Genomic DNA, 24,268 nt, shown 5'->3' on the forward strand with positions numbered 1-24,268 from the left:
AGGAGATCAACACGTTGGAATGGCAGCACTTTTAAATGTTAAAGTGGTTAATGATGTGAAACGGTTGCAGTTGGGCTAGGTTTAGGCAACAAAACTGTGTTTGGTAAATAACTTTACTTATGCAAATAAGTATGTACTAAAAGTCACTGCCAATGCAAACCTTAATATAGGTTGTAATAGGTTGCTTGTACAAAAGACCTACGGGGTCATTTTTGGGGTGAGGGGTTTTCTAAATTTAAGACCTTATCTCTTACATACTTATTACTGACATGCCATAGCTCTAGCTGATGAATGTTCATATAAAATGTTTTTACCACATAGTGTACCATTTAAGCCCTCTGTCCCTGAACAACATTTAACATAAGAATCGAATTGGCATTCCCAGGTTAAGACCATTTACCAAATTCCAAGTTAATATGTCATAATGCATAATTCAAATGTGTTCATACCTTTGTGACATGATTTTGTATGCATCTGGCAGGTAACATCGCGTGTTCTCCATTTGTGCTGGGTCTGCATCACAGATCTTGTCATCGGTGCGGCCGTAGTTGGCGCTCTCAATCATGATGACGTCCGTGCCCGGGCAGCGCAACTCGATGGGATAGCTCTCACACGACAGCTCCCTCCTCACCACCGCCATGGGGATGGGTGCTCGACTGAAGGCTGCAGAGGGGGAAAAAAGACACAATCTAAGTGTGAGTTATTCAGGTTCCTTCCTTTCTCACCTTGGTTAAATGGTTTCTGCCATTAAGTGTGAAAAACTGCACCCTGGAGTTAGGGTTGGCTAAAACCTGAATTGAAAAAAATATATTTACATATTCTTGCAGGAAAATACAATAACAAATGGGATGACCAACAATCAAAAGGTCTGACACTTGAACTGATGAGATGAGGATGTCCACCCTAGTCTAGAGAGTGTGGGCGGATAGGACGCTGATTGTTAGGAGTAGGAGGGTGAGCAATGCCACATGGGCTCTCAAGATGCCAGGAGTTGTGGAAAGAGAGTGAGATTGACACAGATCAAACATAAGGAAATAGACATGATGTTTGTATTTGGCTGTGAGAAAAGAAGCATTCATTATATGGGCATTCAACTGAAAAATCAGACACCAGAGCAGAGCAGATCGTGTAAATTGTTCCCCTCAGACTAGAATCTATAAAATAAAAAAAAGGGCTGTTTCATTCTTTGTATTTTAAGGTGATACAATGCACTTCCTTTAAGCACACAGGGGCAGGAGGCAGGGGGTCAAAGGGATGCTTGTTGTCAATCAACATGGCCAAAAGGGCTAGTGGGACCGAGAGGCGGTGGTTCCGAGGTTGCTGTTTTCCCTCTCCTTGACAGAGGGGCACACACGCACGCATGCACGTCTGTTGAGTCTCACACTTGCGTACGAGTGAACATGTGCCCAACAGGCTGGAGGAGTTCTGTGTTTACAGCGAGAATAAAAAATGAGTGAGAAACGTAAACATTGGCCTGAGTGACTGTCGGAGGACTGTGGGACTGTGGGAGTTGCAGGTTTTTATAAACAACCTCTCAGAAAAACGTCACCGCAAGACGACATGCAGCACAGACATTCATCGAAGAGGACAGACGGACAGAGAGAAAGAAAGAAAAGGGCACAGGTTGTTTCCATATATGAAAATAGGGAGAGGCAATATCACCTGAAATCTATATCATGATGGATCGTCACATTTTCCTTGTAAAATAATAAATGTTTTCTTTCCTTTGTTTTTTAACATAGACATAATTCTCTGGGACTCTTATCAGTGCAGTATGTGTAACAAACCATTTCTCCTGAGCTTTCAACCACACCTCAATGTAATGACCATTTGTTATCTAAAATAAACCAATAAGTGGACCTTGAGTTGAAATTATTTTGTCACACATATTACACAGATTTCAAGCACATTTTTGGTGTCAATCATCTCATTCCATCTGGTCGATATAGTATATGAAATGGCAACGGCAAATACCTAAGTAATAAAGTACTTAAGTGGAAATGTGTCTAGTTAAAATGTGAAATTGTTTTACTCTCAGCCATGCAATCATTATATTATATCTAGGGTTGTCATTCAGGTGACTGTTCATATGTCCTCTGGAAGCTGTTATTATGACTATTTTCTGACATTGTTCAGAATATTGCTGAATAATATGGCATTTAAATATTATTCAAGGAGGCTGGGAAGTCATGGTTGATTACATATCTCAAATGTCCCATATTTTAAAAAGTCAGTGACGTGCCTTTTTTGGACTAAGGATCTATGCAACCTCTGTGTATTTTGGCCATTTTATATTTTTGAGTATTTCTAATGTCATAGAAACTTATAATTTCACAAAATGTACCCAAATACAGGAATATTATGTTCCTGTTGTTATGGCTGCTGTTGCTATTTAGAAGCTAGCGAGGCTGTAAAATGATGGATGAACACATTTCATTTCCTATACATTTTTTACAATAAAAGTTCCCTACAAAAGTACTGAGAGCTGAACACAGACTTTCAAAAGACTTTCTCCTGCACAGACATGAGCTGAATCTCCAAACACGATTGCATAGTGGGCCCACTTTGGCACAACTCTGGAGAAGGTCCATCTTGGGTGCCCGCTACAGACGGTAAAGGAAACACGAATTAGCATGCCATGGTTGACTTGGCATGGCAGAAAGTGCCAATACAAAAGCCCCTATTCGGCTCTACTTTACTGTTTTACTTCATACAGTCTCTCCCATTTTCATTTGTCCAAATGTCATCCAGGTTCCACTAATCTTTCCCTAAAAATAAACTACAAAAGAAGCCTCTTATTATTGTCTCAGAAATCATTTATACCCAACCCAGTAGCGCAAATGCCATGGAAACATCACAAATTGGAATAATTGTGCTCATTCTGGTGATGAAAGCCATCAATTATCTTCCCCTTAATGGAAAGGTTCATACCGCCCTTCTCTGCCCCCCAAAACTACTGGTCTGGATCACACCAAACTTCTTTGAAACTGATAATCACAGAGAAAAAGACTAACATGGCTCTACTTAGGCAGGTGCATTTAGATTTAGAGGACAGAGGAGCAATCGACTCTGAATGAAAAAGTCCAATTTTGCTTTGTTTATTGATCTTATTTTGTGTGTGGTGTCTTTTTTAAGAGCTGCCATCAAAGTGTATATAAATATAAATATCTATATACACTATAACATATATAATAATATAAAATATAAAATATAAAATAATATAAAATAAAATAAAATAAAATAATAATAATATAAAATATAATACAAATTGTTTCTATTATACAAACTGTTGCTATGAATCTTGACTAATTTGATCTCTATGATTCTCTCTATGAAACATTCGTCTAAGCCTTGTAACCCAGTAAAGGCAATTCATGCTAGCATCCCCAAAAGAAGCATTAAAAAAACATCAGAGAGTAGCGAGCATGATGCCATCAAGTTGCACCAGCAATCCCCTAATGTAAGAGAGTAAATGCATGCCAGTGGTGTCTCGGATTACCCGCCTAGTCAACAACTGTAGTGTAATTACATTTGTGCCCAGAGGCGGTGATTGATAGGGCTCATATTCCTCGTGTGCCAGAGCCAGCATCCTGCCCAACCGGCACGTATCGCCGTCTACCTGTACACATCATTTGCAGAGCTATCGAAAATCGAAATAGTCTTATTGAAAGTCCATCCTCTTATCTTAAGTCTATGGTCTCTTCACTTTATCGCTCTTTCCCTCTCTCTAAGTGATACTTTAGAGGAGTATTCATATGCAGAGTCTACCTCTTTTTTTTCGACTGCAGATTCTCCCTGGATAATTCCTCTGACAAGTGCACTGCAGAATATGGGGGAAGAGAAGTAATAGTTTGGGGAAAGCAAGCTGGAAGGGTCACGCTTGATATGTCTGTTACTTCCACACCACAGAGTTTTTAATCAGATTGCTTTCAAATGACATGACTCACACATTTTTTTTTAAAATTGCAATTATTCACAAAAAGGGCAACAGAAAGGTCAAAAGAATGATGGTCATTTGGAAAATGTCGCTCCCCCGCAGAGCTTTTAAAAATCGATCTGAGGAGGAAACGCTTTGGAGTTTTGATTGTGAGTTTGTTCATGACGACAGTAAGGAAGTAAAAAGGGAGATATTTTGCTGCCTATTCTTGGGACACTGGCACATTATTGAACCTTCTCCTAACCAGCGTGCATTGAAGTGCAGAAGGAGCACTGATGACATTTAAAAGTCATCATTAATAACAAAACATGGGCCTTAGGAGGCTTGTATTTTCATTTCATCTGCCAAGAAAGATGTCAGGGAGAAGTAGTTCAGGTCAGTCGCGAACCGACCCCACGTTATTACAATGATCCCTATGAGATAAGGCTGTCAAAAGGATTAATACTCATCAATACCACATGTTTCAATACCATACTGCACATCTGATAGCATCAAAAGTATCAAAGCTATAGAGCAGATCTGAAATCAGGTCTCTAATAAAAACAAAGTGTGCGTGTGTGTGTGTGTGTGTGTGTGTGTGTGTGTGTGTGTGTGTTACCTTACTATTAAATGAGCCATATGTGACAGCTCTCAACAACAGTAACATGGTTTTAGACAGCTTCCAGGCTTCAGGTGAAGTGCGTAAGCTCAGACAGGTTGTTTCCCAATAAATAATGCCCCCTACAATTACACAGGCGGAAAGTCTGTAAGTGCTGAATATGTTCCCAATAAAGAAAAAAAAATGTTTAGGCTATTAATATGTGAGGATGTTATATTTTATTCTTTAAATAGAGCCACTTTCTGCAGCAGATAGCAGATGATACAAACTGAAAACTTTATGTGTGTGTGCAGGGGGCGGGACTCTGACTTCATTGAATTAATGTAAGATAGATGGAAGAGAGAAGAGGCAATGGCGATGGAGCTGATTCAACAGATCAAATGTCTCTTTTTCTCCCGAGAATCACTGGATGAGTCCGGCCCCCAGAGCTCGTGATTAATTAGCGTATGAATCTGGATACCGTTATTTGATTAGCCCAATGGCAGTCTGTCACACTTACTTCGTAGTTTGCAACAAATTACATTTTCTGCGGGGAAAAAGTCATTTGCAAGACTACTTTGAATTGCAACTTGGAAAAAAAAGTAAAGCATTTTCAATAATGCATAAGGGATTATTTATCTTGAAGTGAGAAACAATTCAGGCAAATTGTTCTCCCAAGTAAATTACGTTTACATACGGCCTAAGGCAAGTGAAATCTCAAAGGCTTAAACGCAAGAATGCAAAATTATCCAGGAACTGAACTGTCAAAGAACTCTGCAGATAGAGCTTATAAGAGAACAGCATCAATAAAAAAATGTTTGTGCTTTGTTAAGATGGATTTAAGGCTTTGAATCGGTACGATTACTCATCGCCAAGGTGGTCCGACAACTTCAGAAAAAAGTTCAAAGCTTTAAAAATGAGACTTTAGCTAATTTATTGAAGTGTGCAGCTGGATGACAGGCAGTCCCTCTGTAATGATGAATTCATTAGCTGACCACGGGAACGGTCGTGACGAACTTCTCAAATCGACTTGATGCCTCTTGACACTTTGACCAATGATGCAGCTAAGCACAATTAGCATTACTCATTATGACAGGACCCAGATATCCATCCAACACGTCGAATCAACGAGCCATTTGTTTTGCTTCTACTTGCATTCCCTGACACACATTTGAACACATTAATTGGCAGCACACCACGCACTTGCAAATTCCAGCAGAGGGGAATGACTGATGGTGTCTTTTTGCGGGGTGGCAACGTGCAAATGCGAGTTTCAAACCGTCAGTCAAACTGCCCCTGATGCCTGGAGGGAAATTAACTCCTCAGTGTTAACAAATTGGCTCAGAGGGAGGACCAGATACAGTGCAGTACTGATAAACTACTGCAACACACTGGATCAACCTCCTCACATGTTAAAAGGGCTTTTTTATTAACGAGAAGCTGAATGCAACCATTCAACTGATAAAACCGAAAGGATAGCAGTCATTACAGTGTAGCAGTGTATTGCTTTTTTCTTCCCTACCGTAACGATGTATTGACACAGTGAAAGTTAATAACTGTGAAAGTTAATACATTTGTCGCTAGATGGAGAGGAAATCTGAAGTCGACAGCAGCTTCCTTCCCCCTGAGATATACTTACACTAGACAGTAACCTCATGTTTGCGTACACACAAGAAACAAATACAGGTACCTTGCCATCACTCCATAAAGGCTTGATTCACATACTCAGAACACAGAGGTGAAGTGTCCTTCCATCCAGCAAGCACTTTCATTTAATTAATCACTACTTCCAATTCATTAAGTGCAAAGCCGTGGCAAGTAAAGAAAAAAAAGGCAGAAATTGGAAGCAACTGTCCCATCAAGGTCTTATGTTCCAAACCACTCTGGTGTGCAAATTACAACGTAAGTTTCTTAGGTCAAATCCACTCCAGCTTAGAAATCAGCAGTCCCTTTAGTGTTGATCAAGTTTTTTTCTTTAATTAGCTAAATTATCTGAATACTAGTTGCCCTTAACTGCTCATTCAGAACAAATATCTGTTGTTTCCCAATTTTCCTTTCATGTAAACCTAGGAAAGAATAGTGTCCTGATTCCTATCGGGGTTGTTTTGTCAGATGGACCAAGCCGGAGGTGAGTCTGTGGAGCTGGCAGAGGCTCCCGACAGTGAGCTAGGCTTTGTTCAGCTCCCGTCATGTCTGACATCGTTTTGCCATTTCCTCTCCTTTCATTGCCTTCTCCCCCCTTCCTGTAACCCACCCACATGTGCCGGCATCACTCCCGGAAACATCTCATCCAAGACTAATGCACCTTGGCCCCCACCTACTGTATGGTGCCTCCTAGGCTAAAATGAACACAATCCATGTCACGCACGCACGCGCGCGCACACACACACACACACACACACACACACACACACACACACACACACACACACACACACACACACACACACACACACACACACACACACACACACACACACACACACACACACACACACACACACACACACACACACACACACACACACACACACACACACACACACACACACACACACACACACACACACACACACACACACACACACACACACAGAGCAGGCATGACTTACCTATAGTAACATATGCCCTGATAGTAACTGAGGTCGAAGAAAAGAAACAACAGGCTGATTTTTGTCTTGTGTGAGGGCTAAGGGGTTTTTTCCTCACTCCTCTTTTACCACATATCATCAGATGGAGTTGCCTAACAGCACACTGGAGGCAAGAGCTTGGCTAAGTTTAGCATTGTGAAATGAGAACTGCAATGCAAGCTTGCTAATCTGAACCTCTCAGGAAACTGATGCTGTTCAGACAAGGAAAAAGACTGGGGCCAGGCAATCAATATGAAAAAAACATGCACACTTTCTAAACATCCTGGGGGAGCTATTTTGGTGCTAGCAAATTGGTGGTAGTTCTTTCAGATTTCACAGCTCGATATCTCCATGTTGGACTTGAGTGAATTTCTCCAAAGGTACTATTATTATACACCTCTTATACCAGTCTTCAATTGAAGGATCACTTTTAGAAATACAAAATATGAGATACTTTTATTTATATATAAAACAATATTCCAGTTCTCTTTCCATTGTTTTTTTCATTTTTTTTTGTCTAACATCTTACTGGCAAAGGCATTTCCGTATCCAGTTTAATGCATCGACTATTTTTCCACAAAGGCGAAAACCACCTCAAGCAAGTGTCAAAAATGAGCTTTTCTAATGCGGTACTTCAATTAAAGCTTTTTAAACCACTGTAAATTCTAAGTGAATTCTACATTTGCTTATTTTTTCAGTCATAATGAGCCTTTTTGTGTTTCAAATATGCTCTACTTTGGTATGTCCCTGTCTAGCAGGTCATGATACACATGCAATGTCTGATGTAAAGCACACCTCTTGATTTCATTCTTTTCAAATAAGCAACACTTATTTGAACGCTTGCCTGCACTTAATTTATTGCCGTAGTAACCAACAGTATTGTATAAGCTCCTTTCACACAAAATACAGCAGAAAACGATGAGAAAACACCCAGTAATGCTTTCTCTTGTTATGAATGACAAACCAGGCAATATCGCTGTTTGACTAGATCCCAGGGGCTCTATTCATTATAGTTGTATTAATAGTAAAATAGTGAGCACAAATAGGGCTGACCTCCAGCACGAAGCGTTTACCGTTGTCACAACCAAACTGATAATCATGTTCTGCTTTGGCACAATGTGATGTGTGTTTCTGTTGATCATGGTGATAGTTAAAAAAAAAAGGGACTTAATCTGAAATTTCCTCAATCAGTCTACAGCAGGAACATGAACACCATAATACAATATTTGAATACAATAGCAAGCTAATAAAAGAAAACAAAAACATTTTTTTTTTCTACTTGATTCTTGACATATAGAAGAAGAAGAAGAAGAAGAAGAAGAACTTTATTCGTCCCGCAATTTTTACACACACACAGTCCCGAATATATATATATATATAAATATATACATGCAACTAATGGAGAGATGGTAGAGCGAGGGGGCTGCCAATGACCGGTGCCCTGAGCAGTTAGGGGTTCAGTGCCTTGCTCAACAGCACCTCGGCAGTGCCCAGGAGACAAACTGGCACCTCTCCAGCCACCAGTCCACCCTTCATTCATGGTCCACACAGGGACTTGAACCAGCAACCCTCCAATTCCCAACCAAGTCACCTATGGACTGAGCTACTGCCACCCCAGTAGTAACTTATAGTAACTTATTTTACATTAAACAGCATATTGGTTGCTGTTGTTTATCGTGAAGGCTGCATGAAACATTCGGCCTTGTTTGGAGTTGGGATAAGTAGGGATGAGCATTTTTCATTGTCTCACCATTTGTAGACAAAAACAAATTGAAAGAAACTGAAGCTCTCTTTCGCAGCGTGCTTGTATGAAATTGTTTGCATTCTGTTTTAGTATCCTTGCATAAGGAACAAACTCAATGAATTACATAGCAGTCATTTGTTTTCTGCAGCAGAGCACATTTGGAACGAGCCAATTCTCTTTTCCATACTCCTGCGAGTGAATTTTTACTGCAGTGTAATATCCGAGGGGCAAAAAGCATGAATTAATACCAATTAAAGCTCACTGCTGTAATGTTTACTTAAATAATGAAAAACAAGAAATTATTTAAATGACAAAATTAAAATGTGATTTCATGCATATATGCATCTGGTATGTTTTAGGTTGGCAAAGAAATTACTTTATATTTCTCTGATTATTTGTACCAGTGGAGCCACGTTCATAATAACAAGCACAGGCTAAAAACATCTATGGCTACACATGTGGCACTAGACCTAATAGTGTTATTGCAGATATTTTCACACACCCAGTGGATGATGTAGTTTAAGCTCTACACACACATAAACAGAATCACTGAAGAGTATAATTCAAAGGTATTTGAATATAACAGTGAGATGAAGTTGGGAAGCAGTTGGGGGGGTTGGGTGTGGAGGTTTGCCCTACATACTGTAAGAACTCAAAGGGGGGAGCAATCTGATGTGCCGGGTGGCATCAGCGGATTAAGGGCCGCCTGTATCTGTACTTAAGTGCAAGCTGCATCTTTTTTTATACCTCTCTTGTGGTTTGTTCATTCTTACACGTGTTAGTATGTGCATTTACCTTAGGGTGTCACTGTTATGCAGTGTTTACACCTACTCATTACAATGTTCAAGGATGACAATTTTCAGGTCTGTTTGCTTGCTTCCCATCCTATCATGTGGGATAGTACAAGGCACCTAATAGAGCATGTCAGTGGTCCCTGGATGAGAAGGTCCCTTTCAGTAGGGTCACAATGGCTAAGGAGCTTGTAGCAAAACTAAGTGGTTAGCATTGGCATATTTCCATTTTAAAAAGTTGAAGCAGACAGGGACAAGGGAAGTGACACTACCGCACAGGTGGATTTGTGAAAAAAGAAAGTGACAGGGTAAAAGTGAGATAAAATGTTTTAAGAAGAAACAAGTTAAAAAAAGGTGTTAAGACAAAAACCTTGTGTTGGATTCGGTGGTAAATGTGAAAAAAGAGATTCTCCCACCATCCACCAGAGTGAGAAGTAATCTCATTCCACATGCATGCAATCAAGGCAGTGCTGAAATTATCCTGGGTGGCTACGCTACATCTGAGACACACAGCTATGATGATTTCCTTTGATCGTCTTTTCTTCTGTATTCAACATGACAGGTATCAGACTGAGGGTTAGCTTGCAGAGATAATGAGTGCTGAATATGTATGAAGCAACATGTACGAGATAGTCACGCATTAAATCATCTGGCCGCAACTCTTAAGATGTGGCTTATTTGGAATCTGAAAACAAGCACAAGAAGCAGGAAATAATCGACAATATGAGATTTCAGGCAAAACATGCCACACATGGTTTCACACAAGCAGGTGTAGAGCTGTAATGTGTGATACAATATCACACTGAGACAGGATTGCACCTCAAAAAAGAATTTATTTTAGCAAACATGTTACTGAGAAGCTTCAGTGGTTGCATTTTAGTTTAAGACTGCTGCAATTCATTGCAAGTTCTTCTTATATCATCGGAGTCAAATTCTATTATTCTATCTAGTTCATCTATTTGGGGTTCAGAATGTTCCTCAAAGACACAGCTACAGGGGATATACCCTTTCAATACTAGGCTTGGTTTTGAGGCCATTATAAATATATATTAATACTTGATTTATTCTGAAATACTGTTATTTTTATTGTATAGAATTTGACAGAATATCCGCTGTGTCTATACCACTGCTGTACCAGCATTTTTTTTTAAAATAACCAAGGCACTTCGACAAAAAACGTTATTATGAGAAAAAAAGCAGTAAGCAAAATTAGAGAACACTTTCAGATACCCGCCAGTTATTGGTGTTAATCTGACACCCGGGGACAATTTACTTAATTCTTGGACACACCCTATTTATCTGGCAGCTCTCATACTTTGCAAGATGGCAAGCCACTCTGAGGTGACTGAAACCCTGCAACAGCAGGTTGTCCAGATGAAGGCCAAAGGGATGACCCTCTCAGCCTTCAGAGAGAGTGATCATCCTCAAGTGATCATCCAAGGAACTGCAGTTCTTGGCGCTTCCAAGTTGGCCACGTTGGCTGGCCACGGAGGTTGCAGCTTGGTTTGTACTGCAACCATGGAAATACACTCATCTGGGTTTAAGCTTAAGAGCTGAAGCTATAAAAAGGACCACCTTATAACTTCAACATGATTTTAAAAGTTGCACTGTATGTATTATCTTGCACTCCATTTTACTGATTTATGACATGGAAAATATGTCAAACAGCCACTTGGGGTTGAATCCAGACCTCCCAGTTAAAGGCTGGCCCTCGCGATCTTCACTATGACCCTGATACAAAATACCCATCATTGTTTTATGCAAAGGGCAAAAATGCAGCTGAGAAACATCTGCAGTGAGCCTATAAAAAATGTAGCATTTGTTTGATGCCGCTGCTCGCTGGAATGACATCGTTCACTCTGCCTCTCCAGTTTCAGCTCTTTCCTCCGTCCATCTCGTGGCAAAGAAAGGAGAGCATTATCACAGTGAAAAAGGATCTCCTTCTACCCCCGTCTCCCCCTCATCCTCCTTGCCACCAAGTGAGCGGCAGTGATCACGGAGGCAGCGTGTGTGTATGTGTGCTTGCATGGCTTAATATGTGTGCCGAGAGTGGGAGGCAAGAGGGAGTGCATCACTGGGGAATGTGCACCTGCAATTTTTCTCATTTGACACAGTTGATCTTTTGTAGGGTCTAAGGCAACAGGGGGATGTCTGTGAAAGTTATGGCTGCTGCCCTTCACCCCCCATTTCTCAAAAAAACACCAACTTCGCTATGGTAATCTCCATTCTCAGTTTGAAATAGCCTTTCTAAAGAACGGATGACAGATGACCAGACAGTTTGGCTGAACAGAAGCAACAAATACACGCATATCTTATCTCACTGGAGAGGTATCAGATGTAAACAAAGCGTATAACAAGCTGCACCATATGGGAGAGGAAAAACAAAGACAGCACTAAAAACAACATGTTTCTTGGGAAAGCTAATCAAGGATATATTGCACACTTGCATTTATTCATATTATAATCTTATAATTAGCTTCTGTATTACACTCGATGTAGAATGGTTTATAGGAACAATAGAAATCTGGAATAAGACAATACGACATTCAAATTAAAGAAAAAAAATGTACAAAACAGAACCGCATATTAAATGTAATATACAGAAAAGGCCTTGAGAAGATGATTATGTGTTTTCTGTGATCTTGGTGTTGTTGAGAGTGAATTTCCTAGCTCTTAAATAATCCTGATTTATTGTGGTTATCTGAGGGTTTGTTGAGGCGGCTCTTTAATGAGAAGATAGTTGTTTTGTTGATTGAAAATGTGTGGTGATTAAGACAGAGTACCCTATATCTCTCATACAATAACAGGATATTTGGTACTCATTTAATTCAATGCTGAAATCAAGAAGTACAGCAACATTGTGAAAAAGATGTTCAATGGAGTAACAGCCACGAGAGGTCAGAGGGTCGTACAAACTGTCAAACTTAACAAAATGATGATCATAACCAATGATTGATGACAAAAACTACAACAATATGACCCGAGTTGTAATAAAACAGAATTATCCTTTAAGCAGAGGGGCCAAGGGAGTATACATTAGGGAGTATGTTTGGTCAGGATATCAGCCATCCATGGCACACACTGACGACTCCTCCCATGTCTGACAGCTGTGGTGCGAGACTGAGGCCAAGCAGTGATCCCCGGAGTCTTGATATAGTACATCTGCAGCAGAAGATGGGGCGGGAGCCAGTCAGAAAGATTCGTGTACTAATGCGGGAAGGCTCGAGAGAAGGAAGATAAAAAGGGAGGTAGTGCACGCGTATATCTGTGTGCTGTGTGTGCAGTACATAAAATACATAAACTACAGTGGATTTCTATTCCGTGTAAAGCACTAGAACTGTAAACTACTTGACCCCTGGCAGCCTTCCAAACAAGGAGGCCACGCTAAGGAGCTACTATTACTCCTCTGCTATCCATTCCCCCTCTTGCCTTCCTTTTATTTTAATGAGAGCACAATTAATAAGGAAATGGAACAGCTTCCCAAAGGAGGTTGGTTCCTCCACAATGGAAGCCTTCTTTTGTCAATGGCTGTATTGAATTCCCCTACAAGGCCACTGGGCCATACTGAAGGCCATCTCCAGTATCCCCCCAAACCACACACACACACGCACGCACGCATGCACACACACACACACACACACACACACACACACACACACACACACACACACACACACACACACACACACACACACACACACACACACACACACACACACACACACACACACACACACACACACACACACACACACACACACACACACACACACACACACACACACACACACACACACACCACCCCCACCACCAGCTATCTATTGCTTGCTCTCTCTCCCTCTTGTTCTCTCTCTCGCTCTTATCCTCAAGGTCTCAAGGGCTAATCTGTGCCACAGTATCATTTGATCCCTCCCCCTACCCCCATTGCTATAAATGCAGACCTTACAATACTTCATATTGATTCAATGAGACAAAATCACAAGTTACTGGGCATGCATGGTGTATTCAATGACAGAGCGGAGGGAAGAAAGGGTCAAACACCATCTTTCCCATAATTGTTTTTTGCTGTGCCTGTGGTGAACTTTAGATTGCTATCAGATCTTTCGTATTCTTTGTTTATGTATAAATTCTAAAAATTCACCTTGTTAGAAAGCCCATGTTGTTTAAGTGTTCTTAATTAAATGCTGTTCAGTTGTGTTGAGTTTATCGTCAAGTTTCCATGTTACCGAAGCTCTTGAAAACACCGTTCTGACGCTAGTGAATGCGCTAGGCCTGTGTGTGAAGTGCCGTGCTGTGTATGTTAGTTTCTCTCGATACAGCTGCAGATAACGTGTAACTCCTTCGTCCTTTTCCAACATTCAAGTGCAGTTCCCTGGTTTTATTACTGTGTGTAAATGCCAGAAGGTGAGCCTAATGACGTCATAACTGTCTAAGTGAATGTTAACTTTGTGTTATTGTGTATTGTTGAGCTATCTTATGCTGGTGTGTTGTTCTAGCTAATAAGCTTAGTTATGCTGTATGTGCTACTCACCTGAGTTGATTGGTTTAGATTTTATTATTTATAGAATATACTTGAGTACTGAATCCAGTCATTTGTAACTTTATTTATGTCATTATGTTTGTGTCATATACCGTGTACTGATTGTTACTTTGTGTTGTTATTACAGACCACAGTCAAATAAATCCATGACTAACCTGGACACCTGTATCCGTGTCTTTTAACGGACACACACACACACACACACACCATACACCTTGCCGCTCTAAACCCAGCTAATTCCCGGAGCCCCCTTTCTCCTTTTTACACCCTGACAGCTCCAGTGCTGGATAAGAGATCAAAAGGTACAATAACTAATTAATCCTTAACACCTTTTACTTTTCAATGATTCCCTTCATTGATCAAATAAAGCTAGTATCGCTTCACCAAGTCATCTGAGTTTCACTAAGGAATGCACATGTTTTTTCCTTTGCAGTTCTCTTATGTCTACATTGGCTCCTAGAACATGCAACTAGACAATGCCTCATGCATCGAACAAAACAAGATTTACCGACAATGCTCAAATGAAAGCAGAGAACCAGTAGTTTCGGTGCTCTAATTGTATTGTGAAAAAGACTTTTAAAAACAATATGGTCTTTATTTGCAAGCCTGCTTTCTTGTTGTGGTGACAGGGTGTCATTATTTTGACTTTTTCATAAACAGAAAGTGTCAGTGTATTCCATTCATGGCAACAGGAAAAGCAATTCACTACTGCTGTTGTATGACCATTAAGCAAGAAATACAACTCTGTTTCCAAGAAAGTCTGGACACTGTGTAAAGTGTACAAGATCTTATGTACTGTAGATGATGAAATCCCCAAATTCTTTACAATTTCACGTTGAGAATCTTAAAATGTTGCACTATTTGTCAGCGCCAGTGTTACATGGCTTCATTCAGAAAGACTCTGCCAATCTGGGATACTCTTTTTATACTCAATCATGTAACTAAATTGATGCAGGTTAACCAATAAAATTTTGAGATGTTTTATTTTAACATTTTTACAGATTTTCCAATCTTTTGTTGCCACTGTTTTTTTGAAGCATGTTGCTGGCATCAAATTCAAAATGGGAATATCATTTTAAAAATGACATTTGATATATTGCCTTTGTGTTATTTTCAAATAAATATGGTTTCAATGTTTTTCAAATCTTCACATTCTGTTTCCATTTACATTTCACACAGTGTCCCAATGCTTTGGAAACAGGGCTGTAAGCTAAGTAGCAGTTTCCATTGAAATAAGAAGTCTGTCTCAATTTCGCTGAAAAATGCCAAAAAATACAGCAACTTGATCAGTAGTCTCGCAAACGTGAAAGATGGACCGATACAGATAGAGCTAGCTAGCTAGATTGCTCGACAGATAGACAGTAAGGGTGTTAAAGATTAACTGATTCTGAAAACTGATACAAGAATCCGAGAGTCAGCTTCATCATTGGTCCACAACTTGGTACACATATCCCTAGGGGTACGCAAAGTGATGTATGGGGTGCGCTAGATAAAAAAAAACGTTGCTTTGCTTTTGCACAAGAAAAAAGTTGTTTCCATCGTAGCGCGGCTCTTTTTTTTTGCCAATCAAGTGTGCATGTGCTTCCCTGAAACTGATGAGTCGGACAGTTGGATTCATTATCCCTTTTCTGCCATGTCTGCCTTTCTGATTTGTGGACAGAAGAGCATCATTGATGTCACAACAAGTGGATCCATGAAAATTGAATTCAATCAAAGCCTCTGCAAGATTTTTGAATAATACTGTGCACAGAGTAACCTGCACTGGCCAATGGCGCTTTAAAGTCTGAGGCCCTTTGCCACCATGCATGTACTTATGTGGGAGTAGGTTCTCGACTTTGACTAGCATGAAAACTAAACACGGGCACAGACTGTGTGTGGAAAACTCAGACTCTCAAATTCAGCCAAACACTGCAGAGTTATGTGCCTTCCTTGCAAGCACACCCTTCTCATTAACCAGGGATGAGTATTTCACAGTTTCAAGTTGATATTATATATGTACATATGCTGTGCATGAAAGAAAAAACAACCACAGCTCTGACCCATAATCCGTGTGATATTCAGAAAAAATGTTGATGAAGCCAAACTTTGCAGGTAACTCTGCTCTGTCTCTGCAATCAAATGTCTCTAGCATGAGTCATACATATTCACACAAGAAATATCAGACCACCATGTGCAATGTTGTCCGGAGTATCTATTTACATTGCATGACAGTCAAGATTATATCCCCATTTATTGATCCCTGGAGGGCAAATCTGATTATCCTAATTGTATCTTTAGAAAATTAGTTAGACATTTTTGGAAATACACATTCACTTTTTGGAGGAGATTTACATCAGAAGATCAGTACTGCTTAGTTTAGCACAAAGACTGGGAAGAGGGCGAAAACAGCGAGGCATAATTTCGCAGGGTATTTCTGATTTATTATTTGAAATAAAAATAAGGATTAAAATTGATATATTTTAGTCACATGTTTCTTATCAAAATAAATACTACATCCTAATGGCATCTGTATTAAGTTGTATCAAACAGGCATTGGATTGTGGTATATCGCATTACAAATTAATCTGAGATCTTGGACTGTGGGCCGACATACAGACTGTATCTTCTAAAAGGGAGGGATGCGCAGCCCTTATAGACAGATCTGCCCACACACACCAACATTAAATCCTAGCTATCAATGCATGTTATTAGCAACATAATTTAGCAACGTAGTTTAAAAAGGGAGAGATTCTAATCTGAATAATTAGCAAATGTGCATAAAGTATGGCCTCAAGGCATGTATTGTAATCATGTGCTGCTGCAGCACAATTCATCATGTGGGTGGGTGGGGCCCGACAGCCTCACTGTGTTTCACTCACACACTGTCATACCCTCACCCGTGATTGTAAAAGCCTTATGGTTGAAAGGGAGCTTAAGGGGGGAAAGCCTACAAAGCTGGAACATTTGCATATACAGCACTGTAGTATCTAAACATGTCTGCACTGTCTTTCATAGGACCTACTGTGTCATCAGAATGCAAATATATCACATATGCAAACATATATGTTAACATGTTGGATTTATTTTCCAGGTGAGGTATAAAATAGCATATGTTGTCAGTTGTCAGGCAAAAAGTGGACTGAAGCCTGGCCACCCTAGTTGTAATTTCCTTTTTTGGGCATTTCTTCTTGGACAGAAATGTTGTTTTTTTTAATCTTTTTTTTTAGTATTGTTTAATTTAAAGTCATGCCATTTTAAGTAAAATTATATTTTGAATATTTTTTGCCATACACAATTTTGCCCTACTAGTAACATGATAGGCCTTTACTCGCTGCTCATTTATGTATGTTTTTGTACTGCGTTTTATTTAAAATGGTAATTTACCAGTATAACTTCTGTCTTGGTCTGTAGCATGGGTTTGTTTTTAGATGATGAAAAATATAAAGCAAACACTTATACATCTGCTAGAGGGTACTGCTGCAAATCTAAACACAAGTTATTGCTGCAGTAGCTCTATCAAAATCAGTAGGATGTTGCAACGGCTCATTTATGGTTAAACATGAATTTATGTCAACATCTTGGTTTTGGGACATTTAGGGGGTTTTGTTTGATTTTAAATAAAGTAATGGCTTCTAAATCATATGGCCAAATTCAGGAGATAAACAACTTTGAAGCTTGCAAAGGCAAGATGACGAGCTAGCAGAAAATCTCTCTCTCTCTCTCTCTCTCTCTCTCTCTCTCTCTCTCTCTCTCTCTCTCTCTCTCTCTCTCTCTCTCTCTCTCTCTCTCTCTCTCTCTCTCTCTCTCTCTCTCTCTCTCTCTCTCTCTCTCTCTCTCTCTCTCTCTCTCTCTCTCTCTCTCTCTCTCTCTCTCTCTCTCTCTCTCTCTCTCTCTCTCTCTCTCTCTCTCTCTCTCTCTCTCTCAACAAATTGACTAAAGAATAGGCAGCTTTATTGTCTCTCTACATGGCTTCTGTTTGCCCTTTCTCCTCCTAACATTCCACCCACACCCAAAATTACTGTCTGACCCCTGCTGTTATGCAGTGTGGGGAACCCTGTGTTATTGCACGCCCACCAGTTTTGCCCTGTGAGCTGGTCTGCAGGGCTACTTGGCAATTCTCTCTCCACTCTGCCAGACACCTACACACGCACTAAGCACACACGCACATTACGCAGCCTAATGTAAACTAACATCCACTGCCACTTGACCTTGCTGTCAATATCTGTCCTCATTAAACACCATTCAGCCAGCTGCAAGTCCACTTTAAATGGCATCATTCAGCGCTTACCAAATTATGCCTGTGCAACCGGGCTGAATAAATGGGGAGTCTAATTCATTTATTTAGAAGATATACACAGGTCCCAGTACGGACACCTATAAAACATGCAGAGGTATTTAACCCCACCCTGTCATTCTTAATGTTGCTGTCAGTCATTCCTCTTGGGTTGCAAGTTCTGGCAGCAATTTGGCAATATCAAGCACTTACTACTGGTACCATGGGCAGCAAAGGCCATTCTTTTATTCCCCATATCAAGCAGGTATTGATTTTTCACTCATTATAGAAGGGTATAAAAAGAGAAAGGGATTTCTATGGGCCATGCCAAGTGCCACAGAATCTGTTACTAGGGATACTATAGAAGTGAGAACTGAATACAAAGAAATGTGGACTTCAATGCCAGTATATTTACTATAAATTAAAATCCAACAATACATGTACCGTACTTTTCGGATTATAAGTCACAGTTTTTTTCATAGTTTGGCCGGGGTGCGACTTATACTCTGGAGCGACTTATGTGTGAAATTATTAACACATTACCGTAAAATATAAAATAATAGCCCCGGCTATTATTTATCTCAGTCATGTAAGAGACTAGGCGTATATCAGCAATCGTCACACACACACGTCAACCAATCAAAATTTGTGGGGGGCGGGTCATGGCAGAAGTGCATTGAGAAAAAAAAGATGCTACCTGCTACTTCCGTACCTATGAGTTTGCGGAGTTGTTCAGAAGTGACACCGAGGAAGAAGAGTTCATTGGATTTAGTGATTAGGAGTGACAGATTGTTTGGTATACGTATAGTATGTTCTATATGTTATAGTTATTTGAATGACTCTTACTGTAATATGTTACGTTAACATACCAGGCACGTTCTCAGTTCGTTGTTTATGCGTCATATAACGTACACTTATTCAGCCGGTTGTTCTCTATTCTATTTTTATTTTAAATTGCCTTTCAAGATGAAATGTCTATTCTTGGTGTTGGATTTTATCAAATAAATTTCCACAAAAAGTGCGACTCATATATGTTTTTTTCCTTCTTTATTATGCATTTTTCGGCTGGTAAGACTTATACTCCGGAGCGAAAAATACGGTATGTTCACATTAGGTCATATGTCCTAACAGAGCAAGACCCCCCAAAACGGTTATACAAAAGAACCCAAATAAATCTGCATTCAGAAGGAAGCTGTGAGATAAGCTGGTATCCAGATGACAGCTGTGGAGGCCACCCTTAGGGTAGGTATTAAAACTAAGTTGTTTTTTTCTTTCATAATTGCAACACTATTATCTATTTTCAGGAAGCCTTGTGTGGCTTATGGGAAAAACGTAATCCATTTCCAGGAAAAAAGTGTTCCAAATGTTTAAAAATAAATAAATAATAATCTGTTGAAGCATTAAACCCAAGGCATTTTTAAGAATCTCATCAAAGCCATTTTCAATGTAATCAAACTTTTATGTGAAAGTCAAAGACATTTTTTTTTTAAACTTTACGTTTTGCCAGCAATAAAAATGTGGCTCTCAAGTTAGAACTCGGTGCAATCAAAACTATTTTTAATTATTTTATCCCTGTTGTCTTATGCCTGCGCTTGACTTAACTGAATTCTGTTTATCATCACGTATGGTGCTATATTTTCATGCCAGCACAGATCACCGTGCACCAGGGAGGTACTCATGTCACCGGGCACAAGCTTATGTTTTCCTGCCTGTGCCTTTTTAGTACTTTTGTGGCCTTGCCTTGACATTTATTGCCCTTGCAGTACATTCCACATTCCAAACTCCAGTTTGAGGGATGCTGTAGGCATTTTCAAACCCTCATAGAGTGTGAATGAGGCATACTATCTAGCACAACTTCCACTGGGCTCTAACAAGATCAATAAAGAAAGGCTGGGAATACGATTTCATGTCCAAACTCCAGACTCATACATCTCAACAAATACTGGGAAGATTGCCATTATATTTTGATCATACATTTATAGTCAAATATCCAATTCAAAGTTCAGCATTGGCTGTTTATTGCTAATTCAAAAAATGTAAGCATGTTACCAAGTGATCATACGAAACATTATGTGCTAAACATCATCATGTTATCATTGTGAGCTTGTTGCAATCTACTATAAGTTTGGTGAAAGATATTTTTTATTTTATTTAGTTTGACGTGATTTATGGCCACTGTCACACAGATATACTACAACATACTTTTTTCATAAAATAATCCAGCAATTAATTTTGTTTTATGAGTACAGTAGTGTAAGAGGTACTCCCCCAGCCATGCAAATTATAGATGGCCATAACAATGTAAAGCAAAATACAAAGTTTTTTATTCTAATAAGCAAAATAGATATGCATGGTGCATAACACACTTTTTTTAAGTTTTATCACCAAATTAGATTTGTAATGTGAATGTGCTTAAAATCTGACCAATATGGAATTAAGTGTCAATATTTGGTAGTTGAGATCAGTATACATTGATAGCACTGCAAGTTTAACCCAATTTTGTTGGATAACTTCTGTAATTTTAAGCCTTCCACCACCCACTCATGCAACACCTCAAATACAAAAGGCTTGTTTACTTCTCATTGATTTGGCTGAACAAAGTCGAACTATTTTCCTGTTTACTTTCACCCTGGTGTAACAATGGAACTGTAATAATCATTAAGCTTCATCAAACACGGATACTGTTGGAAGTTGTTTTAGTCTAATGTCGCATTTAAATTCATATATAATTTATCCCCAGGCTGGAGTGCTGTATCTGCCTGTACATTATGTCTGTTGCAAATGAATGATTGACATCCACCCACTCTGAAGCCCACTTATTTTCAATGCTTCAAGAGGCATCTCACAGTCACAACAAAACAGCACATGCCTCAGTGGGCTCTACAAAGAACTTTCTGCCGCTTTGAAATATGAGCTCAAATAAATCATTTGTTTAATTAATTAAGCAAATTAGGCAAATCCAGGGATGCCTTGGCGGATGGAGTCGGTGCCCTGGCACAAGGAGATTAATTAAGTGGATCTGTGCGGGAACAGTGACATTGACGTTGGAGTTTAATCCCCTTGTTTGTTTAGATACAGCTATCCAAGTATAATGGTGCTGATACCTCGACGTATTTTTAAGGTGCGTGATGGCTTGGAATCTACTAAGTGTAAGCTCTGCAGGGGAATATGTACGCTGTATGATTGAAAGAAAGGGAAAGACAAAAGCAAGCTGGACGGTGGATACATGTTCATTCTATCTGCGCTGCCTTTCCGAGCCCCTTCTGCAGAATTGTCACTTACCATTTTTCTGAGAGCTACAGAAACCGACAAACACATACAGATGCTGAACAGATGTGTTGGGCGCACATCTGCCTCACTGTGTCTTATTCATCCCTTATTACGTACATACCAACGCCCCCAGTGGAATGATATCTGCTTCCAGGCTTGATGCATGCACTAGTGTCTGACCATGAAAAATATGTGTCAGATTTCACGCTTACGTCTCTTGGATTGGTCCAAGAGCTGTCATCCATTATAGCCGCTATGTCTCTGATTCCATGGGGTGGTATTAAGTGGAATGAATAAAATCCTTCCTGGAGCATTTTACATGCACAGAAACGCATGATTAATGTGCTTCTCGGGCATGGCCAGAGTGTTTGGGGACATTGCTTTTTCATTGTTATTCACTGTAACCAAAACAATGACAAGGGTGCATTTTACTTATTTTTCAACCCAGTGACAGCATCTGTGATAGAACTTTTTTATTAATCGTGCAAGACTTTGTAAGTATACACACACAAGGGGCTCACATGCAAGCCCATACACAAGCACACACACAGACAAAAGACACATCCACCCAAAGACAGCCACAAATCCCCATCGCTCCTAAAGCTGCATTCTATCATTTACTTTTTATCATGCTTGTCCAGAAGCATTCCTTATTTTCCCCAGACAAGTGTAGTATGTGTTTACATATAAATAAAGACAAGAAAGGGCAGGAAACAGTGCAGCTTCAATTGCAGACACTTAGCTAATGCAGAATGTGTGTGTGTTTTTCTACACACATGTTGTGATTATCATATGTGAAATGTGTGGCATGTGTGTGAGAAAAAGTGCTATTCCCACTGTTTGATTCCATTCATCCGTGCATATGTGTCGGCATGCCTGTGCCTGACTGTACATAGACAAAAGGGACTGGAGATCCCAAAGTAGGCCAGCATCCCCTGGAGTCCACATTTCCAACACTCTGGGAGAAGCATTGTGGTGAATATTCCCACTAAAGCTTCCCCAGCTGCAGAGCAATTCACTGGCAACATCTGGCAGTGCTCATAGCATCAGGGTAGGGTGTTAAATGATTGGCCTTTCTTTGTAAAAATGCAAAATGATTTACTTGGGATACCAACCACTTAATCTGGTGTTAAAGCTCAAAATGCTCCACTGTGGTTCCTTTAGGGCATTAGTTATAGCACCAAAAACCATAGCAACTAGATGGTGTCACCTATTCATCTGGAATCAATGAGTGACTGATGAGTAAAAAAGCAGAATGATTGCTTAGAAGAAGGGATGTGAAGGTGTTTTTCAAGTTTCGGCCCATTAATGATAAATCATGCATCCATTGCTGCTGACCATTTTTCCAAATGGTTCAAACTGCTTTTAAGATTGATGCATGCTTTGTCTTGCCCTTTCATACTACACTGGCATAAAATAAAAGATAAAAGCAATGGCAGCCTGGAAGGTAGGGAAACACTGTCACCAATAAAGAAAACTATGGAATGATTGGAAAAGTAATACTGTTCACTAATGTGAGGTATATCAGATACATGGTAAATAGGCTTAAACATGCGGAAACACAACTTACTTCCATTAAATAAACTGGCTATCCCAAGGTATCTACAGTGGACACGTTTCAGCTGCATTTTTCAGACACCTGTCTTCTTTAAACCACCTCACATCCATCCCGTCTGACACTTTCTAATTGGCTGAGACTATCTTACCTTTCTTATTCAGCCAATGGACCATCAATATGCATCTGTTAAATTCTAAAAGGAGCCTAAATACTTTTCGTTCCGATCGTGTTTGTGGATATATTTCTTGTTAGAAGACAGTGTACAATTCCTTAAAAAAAATTCTGACAATGTAACTTAAATGCAGCAGGCAGACAGAAGATTCACATGGCTAGGTCAAAGGGATGCTTACATACTGTGATTGACAAATCTGCTGTACAGAGCACTTTAGAGTCGATGCTAATCAAATACAAGGTCAAGAGGTTAAAACAATAAGGACCAATAACAGTAACCACACAGGCCATCTACTACTGTTCTTTGTGCATGGACATATGGAGCTATGCCATAGCTCTGTATTTACTCAGCTGTCATAAGCAGGTAAAATGCCTGTTTTCAGGAACTGCGGAGGAAATGGACGATGGCTAATGGTCATTGAAGAAAAAATCTTTTACTTGAGACAAACTGGAAACATAAGTGGAAGAAAATAGGCAAATTATTCAGAAATGTGTTCTTCTTTGGTTTCTGTCTTATGTGACAAACTTTGTCACTAGAGAGCTGTTGTCACATTCCTCTCCTGTAGGTGGAGACGTTTGTGCATTTCTCTGCAAATTGAAATTTGTGACATATTCTAGGCAGCTTTAGTAGGTACGTCACTAGCAAATAAACCAATCACTGTCTGATATGTGAAACACTATTCAACGGGGGAACGAATTCATCAACACTGGCAAAGAAATCTGAAACCTCCAGCTCAGAACGGACTGTCAGTACAGAGAGAAAACACACTGCCATCATAGCTGTCAGCCAAACTTTAA

At 39.7% G+C, this 24,268-nt stretch overlaps 1 protein-coding gene across 1 annotated transcript in view; it reads right to left on the minus strand.

The window, feature by feature from the left end:
• LOC310964206 (adhesion G protein-coupled receptor L3) overlaps window positions 1-24,268 on the minus strand; it is a 152,405-nt gene that overhangs the window by 125,872 nt on the left and 2,265 nt on the right. Inside the window, exon 2 of the mRNA XM_083937258.1 lies at window positions 450-663. Coding sequence (XP_083793384.1) covers window positions 450-663 — 214 coding nt within the window. The remainder of the gene's footprint in view (window positions 1-449; window positions 664-24,268) is intronic.

Source organism: Echiichthys vipera (assembly GCF_963691815.1).
Source record: "Echiichthys vipera genome assembly, chromosome: 22".
Classification (NCBI taxonomy): domain Eukaryota; kingdom Metazoa; phylum Chordata; class Actinopteri; order Perciformes; family Trachinidae; genus Echiichthys; species Echiichthys vipera.